General features: G+C 39.5%; 2 protein-coding genes across 3 annotated transcripts in view; one reads left to right on the forward strand and one right to left on the reverse strand.

Moving 5' to 3' along the window:
• Window positions 1-11,733, forward strand: part of NCAPH (non-SMC condensin I complex subunit H) — a 23,340-nt gene extending 11,607 nt beyond the window's left edge. For both annotated transcript variants that reach the window (XM_072402863.1, XM_072402865.1), the window contains exons 7-18: window positions 376-565; window positions 1,462-1,553; window positions 3,115-3,308; window positions 3,870-4,018; window positions 4,099-4,202; window positions 7,347-7,469; window positions 7,554-7,661; window positions 7,741-7,869; window positions 8,968-9,078; window positions 10,602-10,684; window positions 10,774-10,849; window positions 11,464-11,733. In XM_072402863.1, coding sequence (XP_072258964.1) covers window positions 376-565; window positions 1,462-1,553; window positions 3,115-3,308; window positions 3,870-4,018; window positions 4,099-4,202; window positions 7,347-7,469; window positions 7,554-7,661; window positions 7,741-7,869; window positions 8,968-9,078; window positions 10,602-10,684; window positions 10,774-10,849; window positions 11,464-11,523 — 1,419 coding nt within the window. In that variant the 3' untranslated portion in view covers window positions 11,524-11,733. The remainder of the gene's footprint in view (window positions 1-375; window positions 566-1,461; window positions 1,554-3,114; window positions 3,309-3,869; window positions 4,019-4,098; window positions 4,203-7,346; window positions 7,470-7,553; window positions 7,662-7,740; window positions 7,870-8,967; window positions 9,079-10,601; window positions 10,685-10,773; window positions 10,850-11,463) is intronic.
• Window positions 11,565-13,127, reverse strand: part of LOC140324760 (uncharacterized) — a gene marked incomplete in the record, with an annotated part of 29,977 nt that continues 28,414 nt past the window's right edge. The window contains 1 exon segment of the mRNA XM_072402860.1: window positions 11,565-11,929. Coding sequence (XP_072258961.1) covers window positions 11,825-11,929 — 105 coding nt within the window.

Here is a 13,127-nt window from a genome sequence, read left to right on the forward strand (position 1 = left end):
TTTTTTAGTATTTTGTTCAGAATCTTTTTTTTCTAGGTTTTTCTCCTTTAAAATTGGGTGCGTCTTATAGGCCGGAGCGTCTTATAGTCCGAAAAATACGGTACTTTAACCCTTTGGTTTTACTTCAAAGACGGCCTACATGTAACAGAATGCTACAAAGCTAACATTTGTGTTGTATAGCTGATTAAAATACCAGCCAGCCCATCCCTGTAGAACAACAATTCAAAGTCTGAATTAGAGCAACAATTATGTTCTTTTTATTGGTGGTACTGTATGCACATGAGATAGACAATAATAAAACAATGGTGTCTGGCTGTATACTTATATAAACCTCCATGCACACATTTACTGACGATGACATTTGTGTTTCTCCAGATTGACCCTCTCTTTCAGAAAGCCGCTGCCTCGTTTGATGAATGCAGTACAGTAGGGGTATTCCTGACTACTCTGCACTGTTCCAATTATCACAGTGAGTTGCACTTTGATGATTATGTGATTCCGCTGTCCACCATTCAAGAGGAACATGCTCCAACTCCAACATCTGTTGATACATCTGAGCTGAAAAGTAAGTAGTTCAAAACTATACCTTCAATTCATTACAACACTATTTTACATTTTTTGGATTTTTGCTTTTTGTTCCAAAAGCAAATACTGGTGGTTCGTACATATTACCGTTATTATTGTCAAACCTGAATAATAAACATGTTAAAATATAATGTATTTTTTTTTTTTTTTATTTTTTTTTTTAAAGCGGACCTAAACTCAACATTTTTACTTTACATAAAAGGGTTGACAGCCCTTATATGTAAAGACATTTTTTTTTCAAGCAAAGGTTGCAGCACCGCTCCTTTAAGGAATGGGAGCACAGAACCTCCCGGGGTATTTCACGTACCCTGGGAGGCTCTGTCTCAGCTCTGCCTTTTTTTCACTAAGGGGAAAGGGATGCCAATCTCACTCACGCGCAGTGAGATGGACTCTCTTTTTTTCCCCCCTTTGCAGCGGGCTATGTCACCCGATCTCGCACCTGTGCAGTGAGAGATTGAGTGACGCAGGGAGAAGAACAAAGATGGTGGCGCCCAGCGCTTCCTCCGTGCTGGGACAAAGAAGAATTCTGGGACAACACAGGACCGTCCAGCGCCATCGAGGGGATCTGTAGGATTAAAGGTAAATGTGTGTTTTTTTTGTTTTGTTTTTTTTTTATTTTCAGTTAATTCCACTTTAAGTTATCAAATATTTCACAATGCATAGATTGAATTTTTCTCTTTAGCCAGCAGGTGGTGCTTTAGGCCTAGTTTTTCTTAGATTTTAGATTTAGCAATTCTTAGAGCAGAATCAAGCGCAAACATGTTTTGACATTACCTATATTTTAAAGCATCTACACCTTTACATTATAATTAATTATCCTATATAAGCTATATTTCATCTCCTGATTGAGTCTTATCTATGAACTTTTTCATGCAGCGCTTCTGAGTCAGTGTGTGGACAAACGTCCCCTATGCCCATCACTTGCAAGATTTCGCCAAATGCAGCTGGACGGTGACATCAAGGAGGAGGTATACCCACTATACATTTTTAGCATTACAGGAATACAGAATCACCTTACAACAGATGGTGTATAATAGGAACAAAGAAGCAACAATAGTTGGGAGGGGTGGTTAGACAAATCAAAATGAGAATAAAATAAAAGTTAAAACCTGTGGATGAAAAGAAAGTACACGTCAAAGAGGAACAAGTTAAACTCTACAGCTTGTGAGCTATAGGTAATCATAATTCATATTCAGTAAGAGATGTTCAAGAGAAAAGTTTCCCTTTCCAATCCCTGTGTTATTGTTAACTTACACTTTCACCAACCACTGATCATTTACTTTCTGCATACTACTAATATTAAAACAAATAAGAATGGCCTGATTTGGGTGGTTGACCAGCGTCTGGCAGGTATTCAGCTGCCTCAGAGGTGAAACCACAAAAATGAGATAGTTCCTTTAGTTTCCACATTTTTTTTTCTTTTTTACTTTTTACTATTTCTCTTTATAGTGTAGTTTTCAAAATTATTAAACAAACATAACAGTCATTATTAACATAGGATTCCAGTGTAAGGCTACGTGCAATGGTTCTCGTTTGATAATTGGCTCCTGGCTGATATCGGATGAGAATCTGGTGTGTGTACAAGGTTCGTAGTCTATCGCCTGAAAGACCGTCCTGGCGGATCCATGAATGAGAAACGATTGTAGTGGAAGTGAAGGAGAGAGAGGGCAGTGGGGTGCCGCTGCGTTGTTTTCCCCCTTCCCCTCTCCATAGAACAGAACGGTGTTGTACATACAACACTCATTAATGCATCGTGCAGTCTTTTGTCGTTGGAAAGGATCATGAAAGATCCTTTCCAATGACAATTACTCCACGCGTGTACCTAAATAAAAACCAATATTGAATAATCTTGAGCTGTATATATATAATCATCATCATACATAAAACAGAAAAAGGGAAGGATTGAACCAACATACATAGGGAAAAACCATAGGGGAAGGGTCAGGGAAAGGGTTATGGGTTTTGTATGTCAAGGGGCATCCTCAAAGTTTCAGTAATTCCCATACATTGATATAATTAGGAATACAGGGTTAGATACTCCCCATATTCAGGAGACTCCTGGAACTTAACCAATAGAACCAGGTGTTGCGGAATCTATCATCTGTAGTTTCCACATTCCATAAGGATTGATTATTAAAATGTGAAAAAGAAAATATGTAGCATGCTACATGCATACTTATACTGAATGCTTATCCAAAGGCTTTATCTTTAGTACATGCTTAGTCAATGACCTAAAAAAAAGGAAAAACTTTTCTTTGGCTTTTCTAGCTAAAGTTAGGTCAGCTTTTCTAAATAATCAGCGTGTTCGTTTCAGGGTTTTGGTTGTGTTGATTGGCTGTAGCTTCATGAACGCATCTTACATATGCAGGATTTCATTCATCTCGCTCAATTTGAACAGATGGGCAGGATTCCCTCTAGCAAAATACACATTATTAGAAACTTTGAGAAATGTTTACATTTATGAAATGATTTTTAGTTAGAAATTCCTGGTTCCTGATGGTCTCATTTGCTTTGTCACTCTTTCTGCAGAATGTTTTATTAACGGATAAATACAAGGAGAGCAATCATGCGTTTGATATCAATGCGGAAGTGGAGGATGATGTTCCCGAGCCTGCTGGGCCTGACATGGATGACTTTGATGCAGACACGTGTGATGGCAATGAAGGAGAAGATCTGGTAGAGTTTTCAGAGCAACGGGAGGCTTGCCGAGCAGAGAGAAAAGGGTTTGTTTATATTACCAACTAGAACCTAAGGTGGAGTTTTACATTCTATGCAGTGTTCAACCCAGAGATTTTTTAGCTGGGTGGCAGCCCCTGTATTGTGGCCCAACTGTTTAGCACCACTCAAAAACAGCTGGGTGGTTACTGAAAAGTGCCAGGTGGTGCGCCTGGCTAAAAGAGGCTGGGGGAACGCTGCTATGCCCTACACAAGCACTTTTTATTCTGTGGTATGCTCTGTATGTCAGTTTCTAGGTAGACCACATGTTGCATCTCTGTAGAAAATTGAAGTGACTTCTGCATTTTTCTTTAATTTCTTTACACCAGCATCCATTTTCCTGATTTTGCATGCAAATTTAGAACACCATGGGATTTAAAATCTTTAAAATGTCATGCTTAGTTTGCCTATTCCAGCTGTGAACTAGCCTTCCCCAAACTCCTCCTTTGCAGAACTATGTTCTTGGTCATACTTTAAATTACTTTGCTAGGTAAGGCACTACCCTCATTCATTTTACCTTGGTAATGTTATTTTATTCATTCTTTAAGCCATTACATTCTTTCCATCAGGTCACAGATTACCCAGATAGCAGAAGCCGACATTGGTACTATGTGCCTCCAGCTGTCATCTCATCCCGGAGAGTATTCATACTTCAGTCCTCGCACCATGTCCATGTGGGCAGGCCCAGAACATTGGCGTTTCCGCCCTCGACAAAAAAGTAATTATACTTCCTTTACATACAGTCTTTTATTTAACAGAGAGGCATATAATTGTAACCTAAATCTATTTATCTTTCAGTTGAGTCTGTTGGTGACAAACAAAAGGTCAAAAAGGCGAAGAAAATGTTTGAACTGAACTTTGAAGATGATATTAATTTTGAAACTTACTTTTGTAAAACTAGGGTAAGTTAAAAAAAAACCTCTATTGGTATCTTTGACACTGCTCTTTCATGGTTTGCGTCCTACCTGTCTGACAGCTCCTTTCAATTTTCTTTCAATGGTAATTCCTCCTCTCCTGTTGGTGTTCCCCAAGGGTCAGTCCTTGGACCAGTTCTCTTTTCTCTGTACACCTCCTCTCTCGTTAGTCGCATATCCTCCTTTGGTTTACAATACTATATGTATGCTGATGACACTGAAATCTATCTGTCCACCCCTGACTTGTCTCCTTCAGTCCTGGATAAGGTCTTATGCTGTCTGACAGACATCAGATGGGATGGCATCGCGTTAGATTCTTGGCATCGCGTTAGATTCTGCCCTCTCATTTACTCCCCATATTCAGAACATTTCCAGGTCCTGTTACTTTCACCTACGCAACATCTCTAAAACCTGCCCCTACCTGTCCCCAGACACCACCAAACTCCTTTTACACGCTCTTATCTCTCGTCTGGACTACTGTAACCTCCTCCTCTCTGGCTAACCCGACTCTCTCCTCTGCAATCTATTATGAATGCTGCAGCCAGAATTATCCATACTTCCCACCTACCCCATACACAGCCTTCCCACCACTCCTCTTCTGCTGCCTCCATTCATAGTTCTCTTTATTGGCTTCCATTTTACCTTAGAATCAAATTCAAGCTCCTGTGCTTTGCCTTTAAATCCCTCCATAGTTCTTGCCCCACTTACCGTTCTGATCTGATAGAAAAATAATCCTCCAGCTACTCTCTTTGCTCCTCCAAATACCTACTAATGACTTATTCACTCATAACCTCATCACACACACACACACACACACGACTCCAAGACATTACTAACGCTACCCCGACTCTCTGGAATGGTCTTCCTTGTTCTATTCGGCTTGCTGCTATTTTCTGTAAAAGCCCTTAAAACCCATCTTTTCAAACTTGCCTACCCATCTTCTTCTGTCTTTTAAACCCTTACTACTTATCCACCAATCCATATCACCCCTCCTAATATATGCTGCTTTTCACACCACCTAGATTGTAAGCTCTTCGGGGCAGGGTCATCTCATCTCCTGTGTCACTGTCTGTATCTGTCTGTATACCTACAGCATGGCTGTAGAGTCGGTACAAAAACCCTTCGACTCCAACTCCTTGTTTTATGCTACCACAGACTCCAAATCCAACATTTAAATATGCTGATGTATGCTAATGTTCCTTGTTGATTGAAACACAACATACACAGCATTTCATCACTGCCAGCCTTTGTAAAGCGATATGAAGACTGGGTCTGCTTTTGGAATAAAGAACTTCTGGCCAGGAAGCTGACACTCTACCCTGTTTGACCAGCCTGTAATTGCCAGAATGTAAACAAGTAAAGTTTATGCCTAAATTTTAAACTAAAAATACAACAATGAAAACGTTTTATTGTTTTTTTATCATGAGGCAATACATTTTAAAGTACTTGCAGATATGAGGATCAGGGTAGCACTCTTGCCTTTGCAGCGCTAGGTCCCTGGTTGGAATCTCGACCAGGACACTATCTGCATGGAGTTTGTCTGCGTGGGTTTCCTCCGGGTACTCTGGTTTTCTCCCACATCCCAAAAACATGCAGTTAGGTTAATTGGCTTCCCCCTAAAATTGTCCTTAGACTGTATAAGTGACAAATGACTATGGTAGGGACATTAGATTGTGAGCCCCTTTCAGGGACAGTTAGTGACACGACTGTGGACTTTGTACAGCGATGCGTAATATGATGGCCTTATATAAATTATGTGTAATAATAAATAATAAACCATTAACCAAAAAAACCTAAAACAGCATAAATGTTAAATAAACTTGACCTATGGAGTGTGAAGCCGGCATGGGCTGACACCTCTGCTTTCTCACAACACTCTGTGTGCAGGGGATTTATATATGCAGAATATAATCTTACTGTATAACCCGGATTAAATTATATCAACTCTGAGCAAAAATTTTATAATTGTATCAAATGAATATTTTTCATGAGCCCAGTGTAATCCAGATTACAAAGATGTATAAATGTTAGGCTGCAGAAAAGCTCAGATAAGCTTCATACTAGTGACAATTTATTAATACAGCAATGAACTACTTTATTGTGACTGATATCTATGAAATAGGTCATTTTACATATGTATGTTTTCAGAACAACTTACATTTATTTTGGGGTCGGTAGATTTTTTTGGACTCCAGATACTCCATAGCCCTAGTAACCAGGACAAACGGGAAAGAAAATCCCCAACAGAGAGAGAAAGACTAGAACCCACATCACCTTTTTTATTGATGTCTGTGTTCTGGTTTTGTGATTTTTCCACACTTTCTGCCCTGAGGTTGTAACTGTTCCCTGTATAAAATCTTCTATTGTATATTTTTAAAACATGCAACACATTTATATCTGAAATAATGGGGTTTATAAAGCAAATGACACAAAGCAATTGAGAATAAATTGTTAATATGAACACAATTGCTCCCTGATGATGTCAGTAAGATGAAATGCATGTGTAGCTAGGTCTCTGCTGAGTAATGCAGATAATGAACCTCCTTTTACACCACATCCCTAGCAATAATCCCATAAACAAGTGGTTAAAATTCAATTTGATAACTGTGGGCACTCTTTTTTTTGGCTGGCTTTTGCCCGCCCACAATATTTCTTTTTTCCCACCCAGAGAAGCCAAAACAGTACCTGTTTGGTGGAAACTTTTTTTTTTTTTTTTTAATATTCCTAATGGATATGTCATCGATATACAATATTAAGCATCTATGTAGGAGCAGTATGTGTGCAATCACTGTGGCTTTCTTGTTGCTACTGAATAGATTTCTATATGCTACTGCAACCAATATATATCTGTAATATACAGCCCATCTGTGCTAGTATTACTGTAATTAATTGTGAAAAGCATCAGCAAAATATTTTAAAAAGTTGCTTGAATTACATCCTAAGTAAGTCTATTGGCACTACATTGGTGATACTGTACTTTGGGCCCAAGTAATGGGCATAATATAGGTGTCTGCTATCTGTATATGCTATATAGGACAGGCCTGACCATCAGGCCGTGCATTATTTTAATTATTCAATTTATGTAATAACCATTTTTTCCCCGATTTTTAAAATATATATATATATGTATAGGCATCTACAACACTTGCAAAAAGCACACTTGAGAACCAAAATAAAAAAGCCACAACACTGCCTGCTGATTTCTACTATGATCCGGACAACATTGCAAAGATGAGCCTAAGACCAGCAGATAGGGTAAGTATTTACTATTATTTCTCTTTTACATTTACCTCTACTCTGTGTAGGTTGTTAATCTAATTTCTTTTTTTCTCTCTCCAGGTCAAGAGGATGGCCCCTGGAAACTCCATTTCTGCACAAGAAGATGAGATTGGAGAATATAATTACAACAATCCCAATGACACTTCAAACTTCTGTCCAGCCCTGCAGGTCAGCAATGTTTCCTGTGGTTAACATATCTACTTCCAGTGGGTTTCTCCTAACTATAATAACCATATAAATTTTGTAGCATTTTGACAGTGATGACGATGATGGTCCTTTTGCCTCAGATGAAGGTGCCGAATTTGGCTTACACAATGGAATAGATGAGAAGAGGGTAGGCTTTGGAGAGCACACTTTAATTGCAGAACCACAGAAGGTAAGCAGTGCACTTCGATGAGGTTTTGTGTTGTGTGAATAATATGAAATTCTTGGAATTAAATATGTCTACACTTGCACATCTCTATGCTGCAAAGAAGGATTAAATCCAAATTGCAGTTTTATGACTAGGAGTGTTGGTTGTGCTGTCGGGTACTACCCAGCTATGTTTTTATGAAAAATGAACTGCAGCAGCCACAGCCTCTTCATGAAAAGTGCAAACTCCTACAACCACAGTCATTCTTGTACTAAAACAGCTTTTTCTACCATTCACCTGTTGGTAACTTGACTCATAATTGTGATTCCTAATCTTTTCATATCTTAATCACTATCCATTGTACTTTTCTTATCTTAATCACTATCCATCATACAAGGCTTGTAGGGTGAGTGTTTCAGTGGCATATTACAATTTTCCTGATTAGCTAAGTCTAAAGCTGCGTACACACTTCCAATTTTTGTCGTTGGAAAGGATCTTTCACGATCCTTTCCAACGACAAGGGAGTGCACGATGCATGAACGGTGCTGTACATACAGCATCGTTCATGCTCTATGGAGAGGGGAGGGGGAGAGCGACGGAGCGGCACCCTGCTGCGCGCTCTCCCCTTCCCTTTCATTACGATCGGCTGTCGTCCATCGTTCGTGGATCCGGCAGGTCGGTCGTCCGGACGATGGACGACACCGACTGTACACACGCCAGATTTTCGCCCGATAATTGGCCGATGCCGATTATCGGGCGATAAAAATCTGACGTGTGTACGTAGCTTTAGGCTATGTACACGCAGCAAATGATTCTCCCTGATATGAGCAATCGGGCTTGTCTCGGGCAGGAATCTGACCTATAAAGAGGTCACTTGATGCCTTTCTTGGATCCGTCCTGATGGATCGATGAACGACCACAATGGAAGTTGAGGGAGGAGAGTGCAGCAGGGTGTCGTTCACTCGTCCACTCCCCTTTCTATAAAACAGAACGGTGCTCTATATACCTATTCATCTTTCAGTATTTTAGTCTTTTCACTCTGAAAGATCGTTTGCAACAACAATAACTGACCCTGTGTACGCAGCCTTGGGCAGGGAATAAATGTTATTCTTTTTCATGCAGGTAAACAAAATTGAGATTAACTATGCCAAAACAGCAAAAAAAATGGACATGAAGCATCTGAAGATGAGCATGTGGGGGCTACTAACAAATACTGTAGAAAAAGCAGAAGAGGTAAGTGGATATGTCCTAGGGAAGTTCCAACCTAAAAAAAAAGAAATCTGTTGATTGACAATGTTTTAGTTTTTTATTGTTTAATGTAAAAAACAGTACTAAAATATTAATTACTGATTGACTTCGACTTAATTTGTTCACTTCAATGGACAGTTAATAAAAGAATAGTTAAAGAGAAACTAAACTGAAAAGTGCCTAAAAAAAAAAATTACACTTGTCTTCAATCCCGCAGGGCAGTCCAATCCATCCGGGGGTGTCTTGCATCGGGTCTTGCGTCGTCCCAGAGCCGGCGTAGAGATGTGGGATGGAAAAAGAAAATTTCCAACCACACAGCGCATGCGTGAGATCGGCAAATTTTTCTCTTTGCGTGAAAAGGCTCCTTCTGCGCATGCCCGAGATGCTTGGGCATGCGCAGAAGGGACACTCAAGAACCTCTTGGGATGCGCGACGTAGGTATCCCGGGAGGCTTTGCACTGCCATTCATTCTTGATCTCTTAGGCGGGCGCGGTGCTGCACCCCTTTTTTTGCTTAAAAAAAAAAAAAAGGGTGTTGCTTTAAAAACAAAAAAAAACAAACAACAGAATTTTTACCTTACATAAAATAAAAGGGTAGACAACAACAATATGTGCTCCTAGAAGATAAGTAATACATATTCTCATCCCAGTGCTTATTAATTCTGCTATTGCAGCCTCTAAATGTTAGAGGAGTCTCATCTATTAATGGGCAGGATTTTACTTTTCAGTTTTAGATTCAGGGATGAAGTTCAGGGATGTGGAAAGGTATTTTATATTGGTTATTATACATCACTTTCCTAATTGTCAGACCTGTTGGTCCTAAACTCTTATGGCCGACAGGGTTTGCAAACATTATCAGATTTAAAGTAGGAACAGCAGAAAGAGCTATACCAATGCTTATTTCTATGTTGGTGCAGCTCCATCATGTGCTTCCAAATGAATCCTTTGTCCCAGCTTGGGGGAGGATATTTTTTTGTAGAAGATGCATGGCCAATGTTGGCACAGATTTTGCACATGTAAGATCTTATTTACTTTAGTTGATTTTGCTTTGGTAAAGCCATGACACAGAAGAGTAAAAAAGGTTTCAAATAGCTTGCAGGTGGAAGCAGCTTATGGCAGCAGCTTCTACTAATACTGTGCATGCTTCCTTTCAGTTTTACAAACTTCTGGCCAGGAGCAATGTATTCTGAGATAATAGTTGGCTTTGCCTCTTCTGTATTATTTCACATTGTTGGTGTGGCTTGGTCCAATGGATCCCAAAAGAGAAAATGTGGAACGTTTTACAACTTTGTATGGCTGTGCTGCATATGATGATACATATAAAAAAATCTTATTCTTTTTGTCCTATTTCTCCTTTAATGTTTTCCCTATGGGGAATGTCACCTTATTTACTGGCTCTTGTCTTTCAGATTTAACATAGAACTTTTTACTCTGTATATAGTAGGTTTGATTCATAAATAAAATGATCTTTCCTTGCATAGATTGATTTTTCTGTTTATTTCATTTAAGCCAAATCATACGCCTGAAACAGAGAATGCAGCTGTTGAAGAAGAGAGGATTTTCAGCAATGTCACAAGTGAACTGCAGAAGAGGTATATAATATCACCTTTTATTTATTTTTTTCTATTGTACACAATGTGCGCTTTAACATTTATACTGATGTACTCTGCTTGATCAACAGGTTGCCCACTGTTATGGCACAGAATCTTTCAGTACCACTGGCATTTGCTTGTCTTCTGCATCTTGCTAATGAGAAGGTTAGTAAACATAGCTTCCTCGCTTTAGTTGGAATCTGTTAATACTGATTACTGTATATCATGGTAGGAATTTCAGATTATCTGAAACACCTTGTGACCTGCACAGGAAAAAAGCAAAGTGAGTGGCAATTTAGTAAGAGAGAATCAGGCAAGGCTGACATTACTCTGTGCCAAAATGTGTTGTCTGCTCATAACAGGACCTAGGGGCTAAGTCCATTTCTGATAGAACAACTGGTATTGTAAGAAAGAAAGAGGGAAAGAAAGAACGAGAGATAGAGAGCATAAGAGGAGATAGAGATAGAGTTTTTTTTTTTTTTTTTAAACTGCAACATCTTTTTTTTTTTTAATATGTAAACTTGAACTTATTATTAAATATATAATTAAAGGGTTTTATAGTATCATTTTAACAAAGAAAAAAAGAAAAGCTCCTGTTAGGCTATGGTACTTATAAGTAGGTCTGGGCAGGCCGCAAGGTAAGTTTTGTGCACATATTGTTTGTTCCCCTCCCTGTTGCCATTTGAAAGTAAAAACAGCAAAAGCTCCCATTTCAATCCATGTCAACCCCCCCATTTATTATTCACGTTCTTCACTGTTGTTTTCTTGCTTTTCTACAGAATTTGAAGCTGCAGGAAGTCGAAGATCTCTCCGATGTGTTAATTATGCAGGGAGACTGATCAGACGGCAGGAATGTGTCATTGACACCACACAAATTCAGTTCAATGTGATAAATGACATTTTTATTCTTCTGTCAGTGTCTGCACTACAGCAGAATATGCTTTTTGTAAATAATGTATTTATGCAACATTTTACATTTTTTATTGACCCCCACCCATATATGTACCTAATAGAAAAAAAAAGGAAAATAAAAAGATTGTCAGTCATAATCCAGTGTTTTCAGTTCACGATGGTCGCCGCACCTTCGGCATAAGGGCAATGTATGAGTGTTGTTGTGATGTCTATTTTCACCCATGGCTGTCAAGAAGGAGAGAACCAGGAAAAACGTTTGTCATGATCCTTGTGCGGCTGCTTCCCAGTGTCTGAGATCTGATGCTGTCTGAAGGTCATTTCGTTATCCAGCTTCTAGAAGATGATATGGATACAATGACTTGGTTACACGGTCTTACAAAAGTTTGCCTCACACAGGAATTTGTGATAATGATTACATACAAACAACCATTTCTGTGAATATCAGAGCAAACAAATGCATTTCATGGTGATAATGTGCATGGTAATCCTGATTTCCTTTAGTGACCACATCACAATATTTTAACTGTTCAGGTCTAAATAGAATGGAGAGCCCTGACCTCAATCCTAATATACATCTTTCGGATGAATTGGAACCTTTCAACACATTTTAGCTATATGGGATCAATATTCGATGAATGCACTCCAGAATCTTGTGCCAAAAGCCTTAATAGTAAAGTGAAAACGTATATAGCTACAATTGAGTGGCCTTTCAATATTATTGCCCATGCTTTTATAATGGATGTCAATGGAGCTTGTATACTGTAGGTGTGTTAGGCAGGTGGCTATAAAGCGACATTATGCTGCTTTTGGATCAGGTACCGGAAAAAAAAAATCCAAGGGGGACAGAAACAGGAACCTTTTAGTATTGTAGGACACGGTGCATTGCCATTCATTTTGAATGGCACCCTAAAGCACTTATGCAGTATCATGCAATGTACCCACATGGCTCCACAGGAGGAGGAGAGGACTCTGCCCGCAGAGCTTACAATCTAGGAGGTGGGGGAAGTATCACACAATAGGAGGGGAGATATGGAGTGGTGGGAGAGTAGTGAGGGTTTAGGAGACAGAAGAAGACGGGTAGGTGAGGTTAAAGCATTTGGTTTTAAGGGCTCTTTTAATTGAGCATAAAGTAGGAGCAAGCCGAATAGGACGAGGAGGACCATTCTAGAGAGTGGGGGCAGCTCTAGAAGAGTCTTGGAGCCGTCTGTGTGACGAGGTTATGAGTGAGGAGGTCATTAGTAAGTCATTGCAGGAACGAAGAGAGCGGCTGTGTATCGGATAGGTAGGTGGGACAAGAACTGTGGAGGGATTTGTGTTTTAGGTAGGTAGGTCGGATAAGAACTGCAGGGATTTCAAGGCAAAGCACAGGACATTAATTTGATTCCAAGGTGAAATGTAGGCCAATGAAGAGAACTACAAAGAGATGCAGCGGAAGAGGAGGGGTGAGAAGGATAAATGAGTCTGGCTGCAGCATTCATAATAGATTGTAGAGGAGAGAGTCGGGTTAGTGGAATACCAGAGAGGAGGAGGT

Source organism: Pyxicephalus adspersus, chromosome 2 (assembly GCF_032062135.1).
Source record: "Pyxicephalus adspersus chromosome 2, UCB_Pads_2.0, whole genome shotgun sequence".
Lineage (NCBI taxonomy): Eukaryota > Metazoa > Chordata > Amphibia > Anura > Pyxicephalidae > Pyxicephalus > Pyxicephalus adspersus.